The sequence below is a fragment of the Dendrobates tinctorius genome, unplaced genomic scaffold, assembly GCF_039654945.1.
Source record: "Dendrobates tinctorius isolate UK_male_01 unplaced genomic scaffold, ASM3965494v1 ptg000152l, whole genome shotgun sequence".
Lineage (NCBI taxonomy): Eukaryota > Metazoa > Chordata > Amphibia > Anura > Dendrobatidae > Dendrobates > Dendrobates tinctorius.
The window spans coordinates 5,581,310-5,607,925 of NW_027361819.1; the positions used below are offsets into that span (position 1 = coordinate 5,581,310).

A 26,616-nucleotide genomic window follows, 5' to 3' on the forward strand; every position below is an offset into this window, starting at 1 on the left:
CAGCAATCAGTATCACACAGGACAGGATTAGATACACGGCTCAGCAGTCACTATCACACAGGAGAGGATTAGATACACGGCTCAGAAGTCAGTATCACACAGGAAAGGATTAGATACACGGCTCAGCAATCAGTATCACACAGGAGAGGATTAGATACACGGCTCAGCAGTCAGTATCACACAGGAGAGGATTAGATACACGGCTCAGCAGTCAGTATCACACAGGAGAGGATTAGATACACGGCTCAGCAGTCAGTATCACACAGGAGAGGATTAGATACACGGCTCAGCAGTCAGTATCACACAGGAGAGGATTAGATACACGGCTCAGCAGTCAGTATCACACAGGAGAGGATTAGATACATGGCTCAGCAGTCAGTATCACACAGGGGAGGATTAGATACACGGCTCAGCAGTCAGTATCACACAGGATAGGATTAGATACACGGCTCAGCAGTCAGTATCACACAGGAGAGGATTAGATACACGGCTCAGCAGTCAGTATCACACAGGAGAGGATTAGATACACGGCTCAGCAGTCAGTATCACACAGGAGAGGATTAGATACACGGCTCAGCAGTCAGTATCACAGGAGAGGATTAGATACACGGCTCAGCAGACAGTATCACACAGGATAGGATTAGATACACAGCTCAGCAGTCAGTATTAAACAGGATAGGATTAGATACACGGCTCAGCAGTCAGTATCACACAGGAGAGGATTAGATACACGGCTCAGCAGTCAGTATCACACAGGATAGGATTAGATACACGGCTCAGCAGTCAGTATCACACAGGAGAGGATTAGATACACGGCTCAGCAGTCAGTATCACACAGGAGAGGATTAGATACTGGGTTCGGTATCTACCACACACCTCCCAGTGTCTGGAGAATATAACACTCGTCTCCAGCAGAGGGCGCGCTCTTCCAGAGAGAACAGAAAGTGAAAATAACTTGTGTTCTCTGTAGACGGCGTCGGTGCAGCGGATGCACAGCGCAGAGATCACCGTCCGCCGTCTCGGGGGAACCTTCCATGCCAGTAGCCCAGGTAAGAAGTAAGGCCTCTTTCACACATCAATTTTCTGGTGTCAGTCGCAATCCTGCAGTTTTGGAAAAACACGGATCCGTCGCAGATTGTGGAAAAACTGATGCGACGGATCTGTTTTTTCGCTGAATCCGACTGCCGTACCTGGTAATAATAATTGGAGCATGCTCAGTTTATAAAAGCGGAATCCATCGCTGGATCCTGCGCCCATAGCCTTCCATTACAGCCAACGACGGACGGCGCTGGATCCGTCACTGTCCGACTTTTCGACAGAGACAAAAAACGTTACTTTGTCCATCATCTCCGCCCGACGGACACAAAATTTACGATGGATCCAGCGAACGACGGACGAAACGTGAGGCCATCCGTCGCTAATACAAGTCTATGAGAAAAAAACGGATTCAGCGGCAGGAGTCGCAGGATCCATTTTTTTAAAAAAATGACGGATTGTGACTGATGGCAAAAAAACTGATATGTGAAGGAGCCTAACGTCAAAGCTTCAGCTCAGCAATGTGCAGACGTTAGGAACTACAAGTCCCAGCACTGATAGGGAAAGGCTCCTGGTGCTTTCATGTCTGTTACTGAGCGATGCGAGTCCCATCATCTACACCTGCGTGTCTTCATTACAGAGGTGTGAAATGAATCAGAAAGCAGGAAAGGAAAGTTGGAACCCGAGCAGTGTGAATAGGAGGCTGCAGCCCCATGCGTTTTATCTAACCATCCCCTGAAAAGCTACAGGGACTATAGGGAGCTGCTGTCAATCACTGGAGAGGGGGAAGAGAAGCCGGACGGGGACTATGGGGAGCTGCCTGAAACCATGATTCTGATGGCAAGATGCAGTGGGCTTCTTGCTCCTGTATACTCAGGTGTTTTCACCATTTTCTTCTGATATACCACTAGGGGGAGCTCCCTGTATACAGAGATACATGATAAGATCCTGTCTGCAGTCACCACTAGGGGGAGCTCCCTGTATACAGAGATACATGGTAAGATCCTGTCTGCAGTCACCACTAGGGGGAGCTCCCTGTATACAGAGATACATGATAAGATCCTGTCTACAGCCACCACTAGGAGGAGCTCCCTGTATACAGAGATACATGATAAGATCCTGTCCTCTGCCACCACTAGGGGGAGCTCCCTGTATACAGAGATACATGATAAGATCCTGTCTGCAGCCACCACTAGGGGGAGCTCCCTGTATACAGAGATACATGATAAGATCCTGTCTACAGCCACCACTAGGGGGAGCTCCCTGTATACAGAGATACATGATAAGATCCTGTCTGCAGCCACCACTAGGGGGAGCTCCCTGTATACAGAGATACATGATAAGATCCTGTCTGCAGTCACCACTAGGGGGAGCTCCCTGTATACAGAGATACACTGTGTTCCAAATTATTATGCAAATGATATTTTTCTCTGATTTTCCTAAATAGTCGGTACAAATGACAGTCAGTCTAATAAAAGTCATCACCGGTTAGAGTATACATTGAATTTTATTGAAGAAACCTCCCAATGATAACAGTATAATCTCCAAAATGAATAAAAACTCCAATTGCACTGTTCCGAATTATTAGGCACAGTAGAATTTCTAAACATTTGATCTGTTTTAAAGAACTGAAAATGCTCATTTGTGGAATTTGCAGCATTAGGAGGTCACATTCACCGAACAAAAAAGCTATTTAACTCCAAAACATCCTAACAGGCCAAGTTACATGCTATCATAGGAACCCTTCTGTGACATCACCTTCACAATTCTTACATCCATTGAACTTGGGAGTTTTTGGAGAGTTTCTGCTTGTATTTCTTTGCATGAAGTCGGAATAGCCTCCCAGAGCTGCTGTTCTGATGTGAGCTGCCTCCCACCCTCATAGATCTTTTGCTTGATGATATTCCAAAGGTTCTCCATAGGGTTGAGGTCAGGGGAAGATGGTGGCCACACCATGAGTTTATCTCCTTTTATGCCTATAGCAGTCAATGACTCGGAGCTCTTCTTTGCAGCATGAGATGGTGCACTGTCATGCACGAAGAGGATTTTGCTCCTGAAGGCACGTTTCTGCTTCTTATACCATGGAAGACAGCTGTCAGTCAGAAACTCTATATACTGATCAGTGGTCATTTTCACACCTTCAGGAGCCTTAAAGGGCCCTACCAGCTGTTTCCCCATGATTCCGGCCCAAAACAGACTCCTCCTCCTCCTTGCTGACGTCGCAGCCTTGTTGGGACATAGTGGCCATCCCCCAACCATCCACCAACAATCCATCTGGACCATCCAGGGTTGCTGGACACTCATCATTATACAAGACTGAAAATTAGTCTTCATGTATGTCTGGACCCACTGCTACAATTTCTGCTTGTGAACACTTTTTAGGGGTGGCCGAATAGTAGGTTTATGCAGCACAGCAAGCCTTTGAAGGATCCTACACCATGAGGTTCGAGGGACTCCAGAGGCACCAGCAGCTTTAAATATCTGTTTGCTGGTTTGTAATGGCTTTTTAGCAGCTGCTCTCTTACTCCGATGAACTTGCCTGGCAGAAACCTTCCTCATTCTGCCTTTATCAGCACAAACATGTCTGTGCTCAGAATCAACCACAAATCTCTTAACAGTACGATGGTCACATTTAAATTTTTGGGAAATATCTAATGTTTTCATCTCTTGACCAAGGCATTGCACTATTTGATGCTTTTCAGCAGCAGAGAGGTCCTTTTTCTTTCCTAAATTCCTTGAAACCTGTGCCCTGCTTAATAATGTGGAACATCATTCTTAAATAGTTTTCCTTTAATTGAGCTCACCTGGTAAACTAATTATCACAGGCATTTGAGATTGATTTCTGTGATCCAAAGAGCCCTGATACACAATACCATCTATGAGTTTATTTGAAAAACAAAAAATTACATCTTTATGACACTTAAATCCAATTTGCATAATAATTTGGAACGCAGTGTACATGATAAAATCCTGTCTGCAGTCACCACTAGGGGGAGCTTCCTGTATACAGATACTTGATGAGATCCTGTCTGCAGCCACCACTAGGGGGAGCTCCCTGTATACAGAGATACTTAATAAGATCCTGTCTGCAGCCACCACTAGGGGGAGCTCCCTGTATACAGAGATACATGATAAGAGCCTGTCTGCAGCCAACACTAGGGGGAGCTCCCTGTATACAGAGATACATGATAAGATCCTGTCTGCAACCACCACTAGGGGGAGCTCCCTGTATACAGAGATACATGATAAGAGCCTGTCTGCAGCCAACACTAGGGGGAGCTCCCTGTATACAGAAATACATGATAAGATCCTGTCTGCAGTCACCAAAAGGGGGAGCTCCCTGTATACAGAGATACATTATAAGATCCAGTCTGCAGTCACCACTAGGGGGAGCTCCCTGTATACAGAGATACATGATAAGGTTCTCTCTGCAGCCACCACTAGGGGGAGCTCCCTGTATACAGAGATACATAATAAGATCCTGTCTGCAGCTACCACTAGGGGGAGCTCCCTGTATACAGAGATACATGATAAGATCCTGTCTGCAGCCACCACTAGGGGGAGCTCCCTGTATACAGAGATACATGATAAGGTCCTGTCTGCAGCCACCACTAGGGGGAGCTGTCTGCATACAGAGATACATGATAAGATCCTGTCTGCAGCCACCACTAGGGGGAGCTTTCTGTATACAGAGATACATGATAAGATCCTGTCTGCAGCCACCACTAGGGGGAGCTCCCTGTATACAGAGATACATTATAAGATCCAGTCTGCAGTCACCACTAGGGGGAGCTCCCTGTATACAGAGATACATGATAAGGTTCTCTCTGCAGCCACCACTAGGGGGAGCTCCCTGTATACAGAGATATATAATAAGATCCTGTCTGCAGCCACCACTAGGGGGAGCTCCCTGTATACAGAGATACATGATAAGATCCTGTCTGCAGCCACCACTAGGGGGAGCTCCCTGTATACAGAGATACATGATAAGGTCCTGTCTGCAGCCACCACTAGGGGGAGCTGTCTGTATACAGAGATACATGATAAGATCCTGTCTGCAGCCACCACTAGGGGGAGCTTTCTGTATACAGAGATACATGATAAGATCCTGTCTGCAGCCACCACTAGGGGGAGCTCCCTGTATACAGAGATACATGATAAGATCCTGTCTGCAGCTACCACTAGGGGGAGCTCCCTGTATTCAGAGATACATGATAAGATACTGTCTGCAGTCACCACTAGGGGGAGCTCTCTGTATACAGAGATACATGATAACATCCTGTCTGCGGTCTCCACTAGGGGGAGCTCTCTGTATGCAGAGATACATGATAAGGTTCTCTCTGCAGCCACCACTAGGGGGAGCTCCCTGTATACAGAGATACATGATAAGATCCTGTCTGCAGCCACCACTAGGGGGAGCTGTCTGTCTACAGAGATACATGATAAGATCCTGTCTGCAGCCACCACTAGGGGGAGCTCTCTGTATACAGAGATACATGATAAGATCCTGTCTGCAGCCACCACCAGGGGGAGCTCCCTGTATACAGAGATACATGATAAGATCCTGTCTGCAACCACCACCAGGGGGAGCTCCCTGTATTCAGAGATACATGATAAGATACTGTCTGCAGCCACCACTAGGGAGAGCTCCCTGTATACAGAGATACATGATAAGATCTTGTCTGCAGCCACCACTAGGGGGAGCTCCCTGTATTCAGAGATACATGATAAGATCCTGTCTGCAGCCACCACTAGGGGGAGCTCCCTGTATTCAGAGATACATGATAAGATCCTGTCTGCAGCCACCACTAGGGGGAGCTCCCTGTATACAGAGATACATGATAACATCCTGTCTGCAGCCACCACTAGGGGGAGCTCCCTGTATACAGAGATACATGATAACATCCTGTCTGCGGTCTCCACTAGGGGGAGCTCTCTGTATGCAGAGATACATGATAAGGTTCTCTCTGCAGCCACCACTAGGGGGTGCTCCTTGTTTAAGCTGGAGCCTTACACCATCTGACACTGTGTAGTGAATGTAGGGATCGGAGGTAAATAGTCCCTGAAAGTTCTTCACTTATTTATACATTTTCCCGATGAATAACTGAGGAACATTACAAAACAGAATATAAAGGTGTACGGTGTCGGACATATTCTCTTTACATAGTGATTTTTTTCCCATGCCTTCTGTTATTGTACAGAAGGGCAGACTGAGATTCTGGGGCCCATTAGGGCCACGGTGCTGGGGACATTGCAGCCGTACAGCTGAGTTGCTCCTGAGTTTGCGTTGAGGCTAATCGTCACCGTTCTTCATCTGCAGGAAGCTGCTCAGGTTGTTGGCATTCAGAATATACGAGATCTGCAGAACATGACAGCCGCATTCAGAAAGGAGCAATAGTCTGCAGCCCTCTACAGAGGCAAACGAAAAACCAGCTCAGCCAGTATAAACCAGAGTAAACCAGTTACATTTGAGAACTAAAAGTGAAACCTACAGGCTGAATCCAGAGATAATGTCGTCATTTTGCAAATGATTTTTTGTCACAATTTTTGTAATTTGTCAATTAATTTAGTTTTTTTTCTTTATTTGGACCCAGAGATGAGTGTTGTAGTGGGTGTAGGGATCATAGCGACAGTAAGGATCATAGTGATTGTAAGGATCATAGTGACAAGGATTATGGTGGCTGTAAAGGGCCCGTCACACTACGCGACATCGCTGTAACGTCACTGGTTTTTGTGACGTAGCAGCGATATCGCTGTGTCTGATACCTCCGGCCGCTCCCCTGCTGCTCATTGCTGGTCGCCCGTGAACGTCCAGGACTGTTTCTCATCATCCGCTTCCTGCGGCGCTTCCTGCTGTGACGACGAGTGACGCGTGGCGCCGGGGGGAGGACGTCAAGATCGCCTCGTCTGACAGGTAAGTAGTGACCCCCGACCCCTGCGATGTCGCTGGTGAGATCTTCCTGTGTGGCAGCTCACTAGCGACCACTTTGCGATGCACCAGCGATCCTGACCGGCTCGTATCACTGGTCGGAATCGCTGGTGCATCGCTAAGTGTGATGGAGCCTTAAGGATTGTGTTGACTCAGTAGTGTAGCTAGCAGGGGGGCAGAGGGGGCAGTCGACCCGGGCCCCTTGCTCTGACAGGGCCCACCCACACCCAGAGCTTCTACCACTGTTAACCATGTCAGCGTGTTCAGATCACCGATGTAATTAAGCTTCTCTGTATAGTGAAGGGACACTATTCCTTTAAGCTTCCTCCAGCAAACTGCAGACACTGCTCCCTGTGTGACTGCAGACACGCCCACACTGGTGCCTGTGTGACTGCAGACACGCCCACACTGCTCCCTGTGTGACTGCAGACACGCCCACACTGGTGCCTGTGTGACTGCAGACACGCCCACACTGCTCCCTGTGACTGCAGACACGCCCACACTGCTCCCTGTGTGACTGCAGACACGCCCACACTGCTCCCTGTGTGACTGCAGACACGCCCACACTGCTCCCTGTGTGACTGCAGACACTCCCACACTGCTCCCTGTGTGACTGCAGACACGCCCATACTGCTCCCTGTGTGACTGCAGACACGCCCACACTGCTCCCTGTGTGACTGCAGACACGCCCACACTGCTCCCTGTGAGACTGCAGACACGCCCACACTGCTCCCTGTGTGACTGCAGACACGCCCACACTGCTCCCTGCGTGACTGCAGACACGCCCACACTGCTCCCTGTGTGACTGCAGACACGCCGACACTGCTCCCTGTGTGACTGCAGACACGCCCACACTGCTCCCTGTGAGACTGCAGACACGCCCACACTGCTCCCTGTGTGACTGCAGACACGCCCACACTGCTCCCTGTGAGACTGCAGACACGCCCACACTGCTCCCTGTGTGACTGCAGACACGCCCACACTGCTCCCTGTCTGACTGCAGACACGCCCACACTGCTCCCTGTGTGACTGCAGACACGCCCACACTGCTCCCTGCGAGATTGCAGACACGCCCACACTGCTCCCTGCGTGACTGCAGACACGCCCACACTGCTCCCTGTGTGACTGCAGACACGCCCACACTGCTCCCTGTGTGACTGCAGACACGCCCACACTGCTCCCTGTGTGAGTGCAGACACGCCCACACTGCTCCCTGTGTGACTGCAGACACGCCCACACTGCTCCCTGTGTGACTGCAGACACGCCCACACTGCTCCCTGTGTGACTGCAGACACGCCCACACTGTTCCCTGTGTGACTGCAGACACGCCCACACTGCTCCCTGTGTGACTGCAGACACGCCCACACTGCTCCCTGTGTGAGTGCAGACACGCCCACACTGCTCCCTGTGTGACTGCAGACACGCCCACACTGCTCCCTGCGTGACTGCAGACACGCCCACACTGCTCCCTGTGTGAGTGCAGACACGCCCACACTGCTCCCTGTGTGAGTGCAGACACGCCCACACTGCTCCCTGTGTGACTGCAGACACGCCCACACTGCTCCCTGTGTGAGTGCAGACACGCCCACACTGCTCCCTGTGTGAGTGCAGACACGCCCACACTGCTCCCTGTGTGACTGCAGACACGCCCACACTGCTCCCTGCGTGACTGCAGACACGCCCACACTGCTCCCTGTGTGACTGCAGACACGCCCACACTGCTCCCTGTGTGAGTGCAGACACGCCCACACTGCTCCCTGTGTGAGTGCAGACACGCCCACACTGCTCCCTGTGTGAGTGCAGACACGCCCACACTGCTCCCTGTGTGAGTGCAGACACGCCCACACTGCTCCCTGTGTGAGTGCAGACACGCCCACACTGCTCCCTGTGTGACTGCAGACACGCCGACACTGCTCCCTGTGTGAGTGCAGACACGCCCACACTGCTCCCTGTGTGAGTGCAGACACGCCCACACTGCTCCCTGTGTGACTGCAGACACGCCCACACTGCTCCCTGTGTGAGTGCAGACACGCCCACACTGCTCCCTGTGTGAGTGCAGACACGCCCACACTGCTCCCTGTGTGAGTGCAGACACGCCCACACTGCTCCCTGCGTGACTGCAGACACGCCCACACTGCTCCCTGTGTGACTGCAGACACGCCCACACTGCTCCCTGTGTGACTGCAGACACGCCGACACTGCTCCCTGTGTGAGTGCAGACACGCCCACACTGCTCCCTGTGTGAGTGCAGACACGCCCACACTGCTCCCTGTGTGAGTGCAGACACGCCCACACTGCTCCCTGTGTGACTGCAGACACGCCCACACTGCTCCCTGTGTGAGTGCAGACACGCCCACACTGCTCCCTGTGTGACTGCAGACACGCCCACACTGCTCCCTGTGTGACTGCAGACACGCCCACACTGCTCCCTGTGTGACTGCAGAAACGCCCACACTGCTCCCTGTGTGACTGCAGACACGCCCACACTGCTCCCTGTGTGACTGCAGACACGCCGACACTGCTCCCTGTGTGACTGCAGACACGCCGACACTGCTCCCTGTGTGACTGCAGACACGCCCACACTGCTCCCTGTGTGACTGCAGACACGCCCACACTGCTCCCTGTGTGACTGCAGACACGCCCACACTGCTCCCTGTGAGACTGCAGACACGCCCACACTGCTCCCTGTGAGACTGCAGACACGCCCACACTGCTCCCTGTGTGACTGCAGACACGCCCACACTGCTCCCTGTGTGACTGCAGACACGCCCACACTGCTCCCTGTGTGACTGCAGACACGCCGACACTGCTCCCTGTGTGACTGCAGACACGCCGACACTGCTCCCTGTGAGACTGCAGACACGCCCACACTGCTCCCTGTGTGACTGCAGACACGCCGACACTGCTCCCTGTGTGACTGCAGACACGCCCACACTGCTCCCTGTGTGACTGCAGACACGCCCACACTGCTCCCCACAGACAGAGACATTAGAAGGAGCTGTGAGAACTCGGGGCCCTGAGGTGTCTGTGCAGTGATGAGGGGCAGGACGCTGCTCCTCTCCTGACAAGTCCTGGATGGTTTATTGTTTGCGGTCCTGTATCTGAGGCACAGTAGGTTTGTGGCGGCTACTTGAACTTTTATACAGCTCAGAAGGCGTCGCTGTCAGTGCAAATCAGCTGCCACAAATCTCACTGCGCCTCAGAGCCACTGACAGGAGAGGTCCGTATCATGCTCTTCCCTAATAGACGTCACAGCACAGAGAAGAGTATGTGACGTTCCCTCTTCATATATATATATATATATATATATAATATACACACAGGTAAATGTAAAAATCTATAGTAGCAAAAAAAGAAGGCAGAGCACCATGAACAACATAAAAAAATAGTGTTTCAATAGCTCATTGGGGCTCAGCAATGTTCCGGTTCTACTGAGAACCTTTCCCAGGAGAGCCAAAACTCATTTTTTTTCATTCTGTATAACTGGTGAGCCGCCTTCATTTTTTGCTGCTATATTGAAGATCGGTCAACGCCTGGAATGTTTGGCAGCCGTATATTTCATATCTCTCTACATATACAGTATATATACACACACACCCTGTGACTTGGTCCTGTAGCCGGTGAGGGTCCTATCATCTCATATTGTAAATCCAGGGTGGCCAGCATGAAAACCCAATTACAGTATATAACTTTTTATTAAAAAAAATAATCCCCACAAAGTTGATGATGAATATATATATATGATAAAGAGGCAAATAGAAGAAAATATAAACAGCCAGCAGGTACGTATAGCTGATCACATATAGACCCCTGAACATATACTCTGGACAAGACCCCCCCCAAAGGCAGAAAAGGGAATAACAGAGGAGACGTACCAGGGGGCACTTTCTTCTTTACATGAGTAATATTTTACCTCCCTCTCTTCTAATTCCCTCTTTCTTTCCATTTCCCTCTTTGGGGTCTTGTCCAGGCAAGAGTATTTCTTTTAGGGTCACCTGGACACATTCAGGGAGCTGTCCCCATACGCCGGCCTCTATACACACCCAATATCTGTTTCTAGTTTCTTCTACTTAGTTCTTTGCCTTATATATCAGGGCCGTGCAAGTTGTAGCCACAGACAGGGACCGACAGAGACCAGAGTCAGAAGAATGGGAGCTACAGTGGGGGGCATTAGACAGTGTTAGAGCTAATTCAGGGGTCATTGTACAATGGATGAGCGAATGCGACAGCCAATATTCAGCGTGAGAGCTAATGCAGGGGCCATTACACAGCCGATGAGCTAATGCGGGGGTCATTATAGAGTATAGGAGCTAAGGTGGGGCCAGTGTATGCAGGGGTCATTATACAGTATAGGAGCAAATGTAGGGGTCATTATACAGTCCAGTTTCAAGGCTACTGTGGGGGCCATCATACAGTATGGGGGCCTATATACAGTGTGGGAGCTATTGTGAGGGCACAAAAGAGACATTCTGCTATGTATAGGGCACAATGGTGGCATTATTATGTAACAGCAGTGGCTCAGTATTGGGGTATCAGGTGTAGTAATAGGGACACATACGGCAGCAGCGGCTCAGTATTGGGGTATCAGCTGCAGTAATAAGGACACATACGGCAGCAGCGGCTCAGTATTGGGGTATCAGGTGCAGTAATAGGGACACATACGACAGCAGAGGCTCAGTATTGGGGTATCAGGTGCAGTAATAGGGACACATACGGCAGCAGCGGCTCAGTATTGGGGTATCAGGTGTAGTAATAGGGACACATACGGCAGCAGCGGCTCAGTATTGGGGTATCAGATACAATAGTAGGGACACATATGGCAGCAGCTGCTCAGTATTGGGGTATCAGCTGCAGTAAAAAGGACACATACGGCAGCAGAGGCTCAGTATTGGGGTATCAGCTGCAGTAATAAGGACACATACGGCAGCAGAGGCTCAGTATTGGGGTATCAGCTGCAGTAAAAAGGACACATACGGCAGCAGAGGCTCAGTATTGGGGTATCAGGTGCAGTAATAAGGACACATACGGCAGCAGAGGCTCAGTATTGGGGTATCAGCTGCAGTAATAAGGACACATACGGCAGCAGAGGCTCAGTATTGGGGTATCAGGTGCAGTAATAAGGACACATACGGCAGCAGTGGCTCAGTATTGGGGTATCAGGTGCAGTGATAGGGACACATACGGCAGCAGTGGCTCAGTATTGGGGTATCAGGTGCAGTAATAAGGACACATACGGCAGCAGCGGCTCAGTATTGGGGTATCAGGTGCAGTAATAGGGACACATACGACAGCAGAGGCTCAGTATTGGGGTATCAGGTGCAGTAATAGGGACACATACGGCAGCAGCGGCTCAGTATTGGGGTATCAGGTGTAGTAATAGGGACACATACGGCAGCAGCGGCTCAGTATTGGGGTATCAGATACAATAGTAGGGACACATATGGCAGCAGCTGCTCAGTATTGGGGTATCAGCTGCAGTAAAAAGGACACATACGGCAGCAGAGGCTCAGTATTGGGGTATCAGCTGCAGTAATAAGGACACATACGGCAGCAGAGGCTCAGTATTGGGGTATCAGCTGCAGTAAAAAGGACACATACGGCAGCAGAGGCTCAGTATTGGGGTATCAGGTGCAGTAATAAGGACACATACGGCAGCAGAGGCTCAGTATTGGGGTATCAGCTGCAGTAATAAGGACACATACGGCAGCAGAGGCTCAGTATTGGGGTATCAGGTGCAGTAATAAGGACACATACGGCAGCAGTGGCTCAGTATTGGGGTATCAGGTGCAGTGATAGGGACACATACGGCAGCAGTGGCTCAGTATTGGGGTATCAGGTGCAGTAATAAGGACACATACGGCAGCAGTGGCTCAGTATTGGGGTATCAGGTGCAGTAATAAGGACACATGCGGCAGCAGAGGCTCAGTATTGGGGTATCAGCTGCAGTAATAAGGACACATACGGCAGCAGAGGCTCAGTATTGGGGTATCAGGTGCAGTAATAAGGACACATACGGCAGCAGCGGCTCAGTATTGGGGTATCAGGTGCAGTGATAGGGACACATACGGCAGCAGTGCCTCAGTATTGGGGTATCAGGTGCAGTAATAAGGACACATACGGCAGCAGTGGCTCAGTATTGGGGTATCAGGTGCAGTAATAAGGACACATACGGCAGCAGAGGCTCAGTATTGGGGTATCAGGTGCAGTAATAGGGACACATATGGCAGCAGCGGCTCAGTATTGGGGTATCAGGTGCAGTAATAGGGACACATAAGGCAGCAGCGGCTCAGTATTGGGGTATCAGGTGCAGTAATAGGGACACACGGCAGCAGCGGCTCAGTATTGGGGTATCAGCTGCAGTAATAAGGACACATACGGCAGCAGAGGCTCAGTATTGGGGTATCAGCTGCAGTAATAAGGACACATACGGCAGCAGAGGCTCAGTATTGGGGTATCAGGTGCAGTAATAAGGACACATACGGCAGCAGAGGCTCAGTATTGAGGTATCAGGTGCAGTAATAGGGACACATACGGCAGCAGCGGCTCAGTATTGGGGTATCAGGTGCAGTAATAGGGACACATAAGGCAGCAGCGGCTCAGTATTGGGGTATCAGGTGCAGTAATAGGGACACATACGGCAGCAGCGGCTCAGTATTGGGGTATCAGGTGCAGTAATAGGGACACATAAGGCAGCAGCGGCTCAGTATTGGGGTATCAGGTGCAGTAATAGGGACACATACGGCAGCAGTGGCTCAGTATTGGGGTATCAGGTGCAGTTATAGGGACACATGCGGCAGCAGCAGAGGCTCAGTATTGGGGTATCAGGTGCAGTAATAGGGACACATACGGCAGCAGCGGCTCAGTATTGGGGTGTCAGCTGCAGTAATAAGGACACATACGGCAGCAGAGGCTCAGTATTTGGGTATCAGGTGCAGTAATAAGGACACATACGGCAGCAGAGGCTCAGTATTGAGGTATCAGGTGCAGTAATAGGGACACATACGGCAGCAGCGGCTCAGTATTGGGGTATCAGGTGCAGTAATAGGGACACATAAGGCAGCAGCGGCTCAGTATTGGGGTATCAGGTGCAGTAATAGGGACACATACGGCAGCAGCGGCTCAGTATTGGGGTATCAGGTGCAGTAATAGGGACACATACGGCAGCAGCGGCTCAGTATTGGGGTATCAGGTGCAGTAATAGGGACACATAAGGCAGCAGCGGCTCAGTATTGGGGTATCAGGTGCAGTAATAGGGACACATACGGCAGCAGCGGCTCAGTATTGGGGTATCAGGTGCAGTTATAGGGACACATGCGGCAGCAGCAGAGGCTCAGTATTGGGGTATCAGGTGCAGTAATAGGGACACATACGGCAGCAGCGGCTCAGTATTGGGGTATCAGGTGCAGTAATAGGGACACATACAGCAGAGGCTCAGTATTGGGGTATCAGGTGCAGTAATAGGGACACATACATACGACAGAGGCTCAGTATTGGGGTATCAGATGCAGTAATAGGGACACATATGGCAGCAGCGGCTCAGTATTGGGGTATCAGGTGCAGTAATAGGGACACATATGGCAGCAGCGGCTCAGTATTGGGGTATCAGGTGCAGTAATAGGGACACATACGGCAGCAGAGGCTCAGTATTGGGGTATCAGGTGCAGTAATAGGGACACATACGGCAGCAGCGGCTGAGTATTGGGGTATCAGGTGCAGTAATAGGGACACATACGGTAGCAGCGGCTCAGTATTGGGGTATCAGGTGCAGTAATAGGGACACATACGGCAGCAGCGGCTCAGTATTGGGGTATCAGATACAATAGTAGGGACACATGTGGCAGCAGCGGCTCAGTATTGGGTTGAGTAGTTTGTGCATGCTGGAGATAGATGGGTAGTAATCTGGAAATGTGAGAAGTCAGATGTGTCTTTGTTGTATTGTCTGCAGATGAGTCCTGCTGGAGAAGTCGTCATGTCGGTCTGAGTAAGATGCAAAAGTGAACGATTATCAGAAAGAACGTCACCTGTAAGTTATCATCTGTAACTGTATAGTAAACTCTTGTATATTCTGCAGGACTGGCATCTACCACTATGAGGTCACCATATGGCGGTAATATCAGTATTGTTTTTTGTATAGAGATTTGTTTCAGTTACAGCGCGGTCATCTACTGAGGTTCCCCTATACTCATGACTACAGTGTGCCACCTGAGTTGTAATCAGGGTTACCGGTTAGGGGCCCACTCAAATTTTTCGCCCCCCCTAAGCTGAACCCCTAGCTACGCCTCTGTGTTGACTAGAGGGAGCATGGTGGCTGTTGGAATCATGGTGGCTGTACGGCGTGTATTGGCTTTATTTGTTCTAGTATTTATAGGGGCTGTAGTTTCTTTAGGAGTCTGAATGACTGTAGTGTCAGTGGGTGTTGTAGGAGCTTTAGTTTCTTGGTGGAGCTATATTGATTGTAGTGGCTGTACTAGACCTTGCCTTCTCCTGGATCTCCTCATATCTCACTAACCGCACATTTACCATCTCCCATTCTACCTCCTCATCCAGCCCTCTCTCTGTCAGTGTCCCTCAAGGCTCTGTCCTGCTACTGTTTGCCTGGGACAATTCAGAGTCTCATGGCTTCCAGAGTACCATCTGTACCCTGCTGACACTCAGATCTACCTCTCTGGTGCAGACATGCTGTGCAGAGTCCCAGAGTGTCTATCAGCCACATCCTTCTTCTCATCACTCTTTCTAAAGCTCGATGTGGACAAAGCCAAACCCATCATCTTTCCTCCATCTCACTCAGCCCACCACCAGACCTATCTAGCACAGTTAGTTACATCACGCTTTCCACTGTATGAGAAGTCCACCACCTCAGAGTAATCCTTCGCTCTGACTTGTCCTTCAAACCAAACATACACGTTTACTCTTTTTTCAACTCAAAATCAATTAAAATGTTAGTACATGTTCCCATCTTCTCCAGCCTTGACTATTGCAATACTCTCCTCTGTGTCCTCCCGATTAACACTCTTGCACCTCTCCAGTCCATCCTTAACCCTGTTGCCTGCTTAATCTTCCCTTGCCCTTGCAAATAATCCAACTTTGCCCTCTGCCAATCCCTTTACTGGCTTCCGATTCCCCAGCGAATCCAGTTTACATTACTAACAATGACTTTCAAGACCTTTTCTAATTTATCTCTACATACAAACATTTTGATACAGGAAAGATATACAGGAAAAATTTTCTTTGCTGTGTTGTGCGTAAATATGTGATTCTTCAGATGTTGTATTAGTCTTTGCCTGATGAAGAGACCAGAGTAGTCTCGAAAGCTGCAATGTGTTACCATCTTTTCAGTTAGCCACTAAAAGGTATCAACCACTGAGGACTCTCAATTCTGAATATTCTTCTTACATACATTCATTTGAGAGCATCAACCCTTGTTATGTAGAACTTTGACTTCTTTGTTTGTACGACCAGCATGCTTTATTAGTATAAATCCAGTAGACAATAGAAATGAAAATTTCAGTCTAAGATTTCTTCTTTCTTTTTTTTTTTTAGCCAGGAAATTCCAATGGAATGGCTACTGTCCAAGCTCCATCTGGAGAAGATCCAAGGCTCCAAAATCAGTCTGGAACATGTGATGTGTATCGAGAAAGAGATCAGGAATGATGACACTTCACTGCTATGGACGTTTCTCAGAAAACTTATAGCACTGGATGAAACTGCACGAAATACCATGATAGATGAGAATGAAGATACCAACATAAGTGGTTTATGTGCAGAAGATGATCTGTTTGTAAACCAGATGTCATCTAGAAATTCCTCAAATTCTCTCCATCCCCTAGATGTCCTATGTGCTCTTCTTCGTTCTTCTGACAGCTTTCTACAACAATTTATCTTCTCGAAAATGTCCATGTGTCAGTTTGCGGTTCCTTTTGTGCTCCCTGCAGATAAGAACAATCCATGTACCCTTTCACTATGGCCCTTGAGAGAAATTGTAAAGAAGTGGAGACCAACATCATTACTAAGCACTAAAGGCTTCAGAGAAGACAACCTGGTGAATATTTCCATGCCCATCTTTTCGTTTGTCAGATTTGGAAATTGTACTCTCTCAAAATCCAGAACCCTCAACAATGTTCTCAGTCCATCCTACACTCATCATGACTTCTTCGTGCACCAGGACATGGAATGTGGTTATCATCATAGAACAATCTCGGAAGGACTTCTCGAGCTCTTCTGGCATTTTCCTGGTGGGAGTCAAAACTCTAATGTTTTTCTTGAACCCGTAACTATCATGAATTTACGTGGCGACCTAGAATTTAATCAGAAGCAGTTCAGTTTGTTGACCAAAGTCTCTTCTGCTGTTTTTATTTTCTCGGAAGATCTCCAAGAAAAACATTGTAAAATATTGGAGAGCTATGCACCAGGCAATCCAAACTTCTACTTTATTATCTCTCTACCTGATGACAATCATTACAATGAGGAGACAGAAAATTATCTACACAAGTTAATAAGATCTCTAAATTTGACCAGTAAAAACATCTTGGTGAAAGATTCCGGGACAAATGAAGCCAAAATTGTAAAAGAGATACAAGGCTTCATAAGACGTTTGATCAATGCATCTCCGCAATCCATGACATTAGAGGAAGTTGGGAAAATTGCTAATGAGCTTGAAATCTATGTAGATGAGAATGCGGTGGAATGCCAAAGAGCCAAGACTATAGCTAAGAGGATCATCAGTCAAATAACAGACGTGTCACAATATAAGAAACAAACTATGACCCTGCAGGGGAATCTGTGGAAGAAGATTACTAAAAATGAGAAAGAACTCTGTAGGATGAAGAAACAGGTTGATGAAAGTGGGGAGACTTATAAGTCAGAGCTGAACAAGCAAATTATAGATCTGCGTAAGCAACAAAGCCAGCAAGAACTTCAGGCAGACATGAAGACGTTTTTGTTGGCACTTACTGACTTGCCTCATATGGAAAAAAAATATTTTTTGAAGTGGTTGAAGATATTTCTCGATGATATTGCTCGATCAAATCTAAAAGAGTTACAAACTGAGTATTTAAAAAATTCCACCAATATGTTAGTTCTGAGAGAAATAGATCAAAAGATGTCTGATGGCTCCCTTGGGTTAGAACATTTCTTACGTGAAGTCGGGCAGATGCATGAGTCTCAGTTTTTTAAACTTAATCATAAAGATCTAGGACAAAAACTCAGTGACCTCCCCGGATTAGCTGCTGATCTCATGCTGGATGGGTTTCCGTTTGAGTTGATGGATGGAGATGCCTCCAACATTCCCTTACAGTGGATAATGGATGTCCTGAGTGAACTGGATAAGAAGACTGGAGGACAATGCAGGATGAGGGTGATAACTGTGCTAGGAGTGCAGAGTACGGGAAAGTCCACCCTACTGAACACCATGTTTGGTCTACAGTTCCCTGTGGCCAGTGGTCGATGCACACGAGGAGCCTTCATGACTCTCATTAAAGTGAAGGAGAACTTCCAAGAAGAACTAGGCTGTGATTTCATTCTGGTGATCGACACTGAAGGGTTGAAAGCTCCTGAATTGGCTTCATTGGCAAAGAGTTATGAACATGACAATGAATTGGCCACATTAGTGGTTGGGTTGAGTGACATCACCATCATTAACATATCGATGGAAAACTCTTCAGAAATGAAAGATATTTTACAGATTGTGGTCCACGCATTTCTCCGTATGAGCAAAATAGGAGAAAAACCAAACTGTCACTTTGTTCATCAGAACGTGAGTGATGTGTCTGCTCATACTTTGGGAATGAGAGACAGGAACAAAATATTGGAGAACCTGAATCACATGACAAAAGCTGCAGCAAAAATGGAAAAATTGGAAGGGATAACTACTTTTAATGACATAATGAATTACAATCCTGATGAACACACATGGTACATTTCTGGCCTGTGGTATGGCATTCCACCCATGGCTCCTATAAACCCTGGGTACAGCGAGGGAGTTCTTTCACTTAAAAAATATTTGATTGAGTTCCTGAAAAATAAAGTGCAGAAGCCACGGACTATCCCAGTTTTTCTTCAGTGGTTAAAAAGTTTATGGAATGCAGTAAAATATGAAAAATTTATCTTTAGCTTTCGGAACAGCCTGATAGCGGACGCTTACGACCAGGTGTCCGTAAAATATTCACAACTGGAGTGGAGCTTCCGAAAAGAGATCTACAACTGGATGACCGAGGTGCTGATATCAATAAAGAATGAGGAAGCTGAAAATCTATCAATGGAAACATTGACTGATATAATAGAATCAACATCAGAAATGCTGAGCAAAGAGGAGAAGAAAATGCACAATTTACTCAATAATTATTTTGATTCTGAACTGGAAAATGCACATCTGGTAGAAAAATACAGAGAAGACTTTATGAAAAGTGTAAAAAGTCTTAGGAAGGGACTTAAAGAAAAAATAGTCAACAAATGCAAAGAAGCCATTCATATCCAAAAGACAAAGCATAAGATAGAAGGTCTGAAGGATAGTTACATATCACAAATGGAAGAAAAAGTGACAACTCTAATATGCCTGTGCAGGGACAGGACTCAGAAAATGGATGACGAAAAGCTTGAAGGAGAATTTAATGCCATGTGGAATGACACAATAAAAAGCCTTCAAGTCAAATCCATAGCAAGACAAGACATTGACCACATCATGCTCCAGCAGCTCCGGAAGGACATGAGTCACAAGTCAGGTGCTGTCAATGAGAAACTGCTGAACATCCAGACGCTTCTTGAATTTGCACATGTAACTTTCGAGGTGCGTGATGAACACATCGATCTAAAATGGTACGAAAAATGTCACGACAAAATCATGTACAAAGTTAAAAGTTTTAAAGACTTCTACAAAAACGACTACAGTTTTAAATCAAAGCAGATAGCAGAACACCTGGTGGACAAAGGCTCGAGATTTGTCGATCAATGCGTGAAGATGAACGAGAATTACCATGATATGTTTTGTTTAGAATTACTTAAAATGGTCAATGATAAGTTCCAACAGCCCGATGTGAAGAACCTGCACACCACAGACCATTTTGAGCTTGACCTCAAGCTTTTACTTTTAGGCAGAGCAGCTTCAGAATTTCAAAAGATGCACGATAATTTCTTGACCTTAAATGACCCATACTTATGCTTAGAAACATTAAAATCTGAATATCTTTCAGTTTTCAAAGTAGTATTCAAGGAAAAGGATGAATGTACAACTAGAGCGAAACGATTCTGTGACCTTTGTCTCAAACCAGCCATTGTGGACTACGTGAACCATCGTCTTGGACAGGAGATAGTCAACGAGATGCTGAGTGGGGAAGACAACATGAAATACATGAGTCGCACTTTCTTTCAGATGCGGGTGCTCTGTAAGCTTCTCGAAGAACATTCTTTTGAGCAATACGTGAAGTATATCAATAACTATGAGCGTTTTGTCAAGGAATGTATCTTAGAGTTCATTAAAGAGAAATATGAAGACCCAGAAGCTTTGCAATCATTGCAGTCAAATATAGTCTTGTCCATTCTTCAGAAATTAAGAGAAATCCTTAAAGACTCCCAAATACAGGAAAGTGCAGATATCTCAGAATTCCTAAGAAATATTTGTAAGATGCTGAAGAAGGACTTGGTCATATCACAAAAAGATGTCAAGGTGATAATTTTTCAGAATTCTGTGCCCGTTACTCAGTTCGCTGCTGATGTTGAGTTCTTCCTTTCTGACCTTGGAGGGGATATTATATCAGAAATGAGACGGTCAACCATTGAGTCTGTTCTTGACGCAGTTATTCTAAAACCAGAAGAAGAACTGTTCAAGAAAGTGATTGGATGTGGGAACCAGTGTCCATTCTGTAAAGTCCCCTGTGAAGCTGGATGTGCTGAGCACACAGAGCACTTTGCCACTGTCCATCGTCCTCAGGGCCTGGGCAGATACAGATCGGTGGACACTAATGTCCTATGTTCCTCACTATGTTCTACAGATGTCGTCACCGAGAAGTCATTCCGGAACGCTGACACTGATTGGAAGTTCCATCCTTATAAGGATTATCAGGACTTGTACCCAGACTGGATGATCCAACCAGATCCCAGCATCAGTGCCTCCGACTACTGGAAATTCATCTTTAAAGAGTTTAATGCCAAGTTTGCAAAGGAATATAATGCAAAGCCTGCAACTCTACCCAAAGACTGGTATGACATAAGCAAGGGACAAGCTCATGAAAGCTTGAAGGAATCATTCCGTGTAAAATAAGTTCTGCCCCATGAAAAAAAAACATGAACAACACCATAGATCTGTATCTAATACTTGTAGATGGTGCAGCTTCTCATAAGGTTGGATGAAGGACAAGGCAGTATTTAAAGTTTATGCTGCCCTAGGCACTTTTTGCGCTGCCTCCCCCACATTGGTGAGTAGGACTCATGCAGACAATGTACCCGTTTTTTGCTCATCCTCTATCTTCTCTAGAAAAAAAAATGGTAACATAAACCATGGACGTGTTTGAACTGCTTATTTTTGTGTTGTCATTAGGGGAGCCCTAGTGAACACTGTACATGGATTACTTTGCAGGTTACTGTCACTGCACCCCCTCAGCAGTTGCCTGAGATACTTGTGTGGTACAGACAATCACTACTGGACACCTTTCCATATGGGCAGCAGTGGGTCAGAGAGGTATCCTATATAAACCGGAGAGGCATAAGGAAATCATTATGGCTGGTGAGCTATGCATGGCACTTCCCCCCCCCTCCCAATCTTCAGAATCTCAGATGTTCCTTCTGAAAAGCAGACAGTATTGTTCCTCAATCTTATCCCTTTTATGTAGAAGACCATTTTGTGGCAATGGACTAGATCAGAGGTAACCAACCTTTCTGACCTAGAGAGCCACATTCAGCTATGAGAGAGGGTCATGAGCCACATCCAGCTCCCACCCCCTCACAATAGTGGCAACCAGAGCCCCCATTACAGGTATAATGGTAACCAAAGCTTTTCCACAGAAATCACTCCAAAGCAGTATATCAAGATCCAGGGCTTCTCACAATACCTCCATTCAGTTCTCCCTCATCAAGAACTCCAAACACACTGTCACATCCAGCTTCAGGCGCCTCCTCTAGCAGGTAGGACCATCCTCCAGCGTTCCATACTTAAACTATCACAAAACCCCTAAGACCACTAAATGTGCATCCAGATCTGCACTTCTGTGCAGGGCTGCTCACACAATTCACCATTTTGAGATGTGCTCTTCATACCCGCTTGCTAGACCTGGAGCTAATGCACCAAGCTGGCCGACAGTTGCGAGCCACAATTCATGGGACCACAAGCCACATGTGACTCCTGAGCTACAGGTTGGGGACCCCTGGACTAGATCAACAAATTACCCAAAAGTGGCGATAGTGTCCTGTGTGTTATACATGGTGGGAGGACATTGTTGACAAAATCCCTCAATGTCTGTTATTTAATCCTTCTTCTCCGCTAGATTTCTAAAACTTAATATGGACAAAACAGAATTAATTATCTTTCCCCCATCTCACGTGACCCCTCAACGGACCTATCCATTAAAGTAAACAGCTGCCCACACTCTCCAGTCCCGTACGCTCGCTGCCTCGGGGTAATCCTTGACAATGATCTCTCTTTCAAACCACATATCCAAGCCCTTTCCGCTTCCTGCCGACTTCAACTCAAAAATATTTCATGGATCCGTACATTCCTCAACCAAGAATTTGCAAAAACCCTAGTCCATGCCCTCATCATCTCCCGCCTTGACTACTGCAACCTCCTGCTCTGTGGCCTCCCCTCTAACACTCTCGCACCCCTCCAATCTATTCTAAACTCTGCTGCCCGACTAATCCACCTGTCCCCCCGCTATTCCCCAGCCTCTCCCCTCTGTCAATCCCTGCACTGGCTCCCCATTACCCAAAGACTCCAGTTCAAAACCCTAACCATTTGTGAGCTGTCTTCTTTTTCTGTGAGCCACTGATTCTTCACAGATAACCTTGCTTTTAACATGTACCTACAATTACAACAATTTTTTACTTGTATATCACGACCCTTTCCTTTTTTTTTTTATCTCCATTTCTATTTTAATATGCATATACAAAAAAAAATTTTTCAATGATAATTTTTATTAATAATCTTTTATTCATATCATGTGATCACATTTTTATATAAAACATTTTTATTATATTGAATAAATAAATCTTTTTTAACATATTTATACAAGTATATTCATCACCTCTCCCCCTTTTTTTCCTTCATTTTTTCGTCTGCTCAATTAGGATGATGGTCTGAGCTGTGATCTACTGCTCCTTCCAGCTTCTTTTATAGTTCCAACACAGGTCTATCCTCGTATATTATTTTTTTCTTGTTTTTTTCATTTAATCTTCTTTCTTTTTATATGATCTGCAAATAAATATTTTGAGTGAATTTATTAAGGTGGAAACAATATAGTTTTAAACAATTTTATGTACATTTTTTTTGTTTGTTACTGATGACCTTTGACATTTCTTCCCTGTAACATGTGACTTTTTGGCGCCAATATTTGAAATTTGTATGTATAAAACTGGGAACAATCCTGTCTGTTTGTACATATCATCCCCTGAGGAAGAAGTTTCAAACTTCGAAACGCGTTGGGAAAATAAAAGTATACAAGCACACAATCTGGAAAGGAGTCGTTTTGTCTAGCAGCGCACGTTTAATCCAAAAACCATTTCTTTGAAATCTGATGATCTATGGTCACGATGTGGCCATTTGGATGTGCAGCAGCTTGACCTCTATTTCCTTTATGCCTAAAACTCTCCTGCCTTTGGTGAGTATAATAGCTTAAATTATACACTTTTTTTCTTGGGTAAGACCCTATTGCGCTCTTTCTCTTTTAGTTTTAACCACTTACAATCCTCTGGCGGTGCCTGGAAAACATCGCCGGTGTTAGAGAATATCTGAGCAGCAGAGGGTCCGTTACTCTGTACAAGGATGGAATACTTTCTCAACAGACTCTCGTCAAGGGAACGTCTTATACTTCAAACCATCGGAAACATCGGTTTCCCTACATCTGAGGAAGAAACTAGTAACCCTTTCAGTGAGGATGAAACAAAGACTTTTCGAAAGATTTTTTATGGTTTTAAAGAAGCTATCAAGGAGGAACTCCACTACAGTCTGGACGCTCGTTTTCTATCTATCTATCTGGAAGAGAACATTTGTCCTCGTGGACTGAGGTTAGTTTTTGACTCACCCTTTATGAATGATCTGGACTTTACACAAGACTGGGACAAGAATTTAAATAATTGTATGCAAAAAATGATTTTATTACTATACAAGAAAAGATCTAAATTAGCAGAGCTAGCAGCAATTAAAGTAATGAATCTTTCAAAGGACCTTGTTCCTTTTCAGAAACATCCTGAATATAAAAAAATTAATTCTAATGTCATAACGCATGTTATGCAAGTAGAACACGAAACCATTTTAAAAAAAAATCAAAAAAGTTGCAGAGAGATAGAGAGGACTATAGAAATAAGAATAATAATAATAAAAAAATTGAAAATATATCTGGTACGGATAATAATGATATCTCGATTACTGAGACTCTGAATAAGACAGCTACTGGGAAAGTGTCCGAGATAACTGATGATAGACTTAATTTTGAGCAAATCTCTGTACCCCCAGAACCATTGAGTACACCCTCTATGCTGAATTTTAAAGGTCAAATAACTAAAAATAAAGATAATATTTTTTCTAAATCTCCAGTATTGATAACCACTAAAACTACTGCACCATTAATTGAAGCCCTGAAACACTTGGAAAGTATTAAGAAACAAATAATAATAATAATAATAATAATAATAACATTAAGAAAAATTTAATTGACACTATTAATCCGATTGTTAATCAAGATAACATTATCACACCCACCCCGGTGGAAGTTTCTTCACCTGCACTTATTGAGTTCCCTGACTGCATTCCTAATTCACTACTTGACCTTTCTATACATGAGGACACCGGTTTAATTTTACCCAAGGGTAACCTGATCCCTGAGGATAGCATTCCTATTACACTTAAAGATAACACGGTTTTAATTGATAATTCTAACACAGATAACACTGCTACGGTTCCTTTTTTACCTCAAATACTGAAAAATTCACAAATAGAAAATTATTTTCCACCAAGAACTGGAAAAAGAAAAGGCTTTATAGAGGATGCAGAGGGGGCAGATAAAAAAGAAAGGGAAAATACATGCAAATTAATGGACAGAAACAAAAATAATTCCTCCATTGTCGGGAGTAATATTTTTAATTTATCCTCGTATGTTCTCACTATTGATGAAACTAAAGTCCTTTCAAAAGGATTAAATTTTTGCCCCACCTATAAAACAAATGATTTCGATCTCTTTTTAGATCTTCAGTTATTCATTAGGAAACTCACACTAAAGAGACATTTCTTATTAAGAGAAATGAATAAAAATATAAATAATCGTACACAAATAAATGATGAAATTATTAATAAATCTGAGTTTCATTTGGATGTCCCAATTAAATCTAAATTTTATCCAGTTGAAGATAGGGGTCATCATTTAAAAGTTTTTAGCGATGTCGTCCAAAAGAAATTCAAAGAGATTACTAAAACTTCTTGTGGTCAAAAATACAATTTGACTAAGGATGAAAAAACTGCCTTGAAATCGCTTAAAACTAATACTGATATAGTGATCCGTTCAGCGGACAAAGGGGGTGGGATTGTCATTCAGAACAGAGAAGATTATTGCAAAGAAGCACTTAATATATTGTCTGATGAAAAATACTATAGAAGAGTTCCATTTGACGCTTTAACAAGATCCAAAGCGATCTATGATATATTAATTTTGGAGGGCAAGAATAACAATATACTTGATAAAAATGAATTTAAATTTCTGAATATTATGAACCCACGAATTCCCTTCTTTTACCATCTACCTAAAATTCATAAAAGTCTAGTCAACCCCCCAGGAAGACCAATTATTTCTGGTATTAATTCACTAACCAGTAATTTATCACATTTCATTGATAGAATAATGGTCTCAAATGTCCCTTTATTAAAAAGTTTTATTAAAGATTCTACACAACTAATCCAGCACTTGCAACAAATTGAATGGAAACCTCACTATATATTTGTAACTATGGATATATCTGCTTTATATTCAAATATCCCACATGATTTAGGTCTTGCCTGCTTCAACAAGATTCTACTGCAAGACATTAGATTAAGTAAGGAACAAAAGAAGTTTCTGTTAAAAGGCATGGATGTTATATTGAATAATAATTATTTTACTTTTAATGGAATTCTGTACCACCAGTGCCTTGGGACTGCAATGGGCTCAAAAGTAGCACCAACTTACGCTAATATTTTTATGGGGGTCTTTGAAGATTTTTATATTTTTAAATCCAAATGGCATAATAATTGTATTTTATATAAGAGATTCATAGATGATTTGTTTTTTTGTATGGGATAATACTGAGAATAATATTAATGATTTTATTTGTGATATTAATAATAATATTTGGGTGCAGTAATAGGGACACATAAGGCAGCAGCGGCTCAGTATTGGGGTATCAGGTGCAGTAATAGGGACACATACGGCAGCAGCGGCTCAGTATTGGGGTATCAGGTGCAGTTATAGGGACACATGCGGCAG

At 45.4% G+C, this 26,616-nt stretch overlaps 1 protein-coding gene across 2 annotated transcripts; it reads left to right on the forward strand.

Moving 5' to 3' along the window:
* Positions 1 to 944: 944 nt before the first annotated feature.
* LOC141050820 (up-regulator of cell proliferation-like) lies at positions 945 to 26,480 on the forward strand. 2 transcript variants are annotated; one of them, XM_073547489.1, is made up of 3 exons: positions 976 to 1,049; positions 14,910 to 14,987; positions 16,505 to 26,480. In XM_073547489.1, exon 3 carries the CDS (start codon positions 16,518 to 16,520, stop codon positions 21,213 to 21,215), a length of 4,698 nt encoding a protein of 1,565 aa, XP_073403590.1. In that variant the 5' UTR covers positions 976 to 1,049; positions 14,910 to 14,987; positions 16,505 to 16,517; the 3' UTR covers positions 21,216 to 26,480. The 2 variants fall into 2 exon arrangements, with proteins under 2 accessions (XP_073403591.1, XP_073403590.1); XM_073547490.1 differs by lacking the exon at positions 14,910 to 14,987 and having other exon boundaries at positions 945 to 1,049.
* The last annotated feature ends 136 nt before the right edge of the window (positions 26,481 to 26,616 follow it).

Coding starts and splice junctions, on each gene's coding strand:
- LOC141050820 (XM_073547490.1), top strand. CDS start 16,518: ATGGAATGGCTACTGTCCAAGCTCCATCTGGAGAAGATCCAAGGCTCC.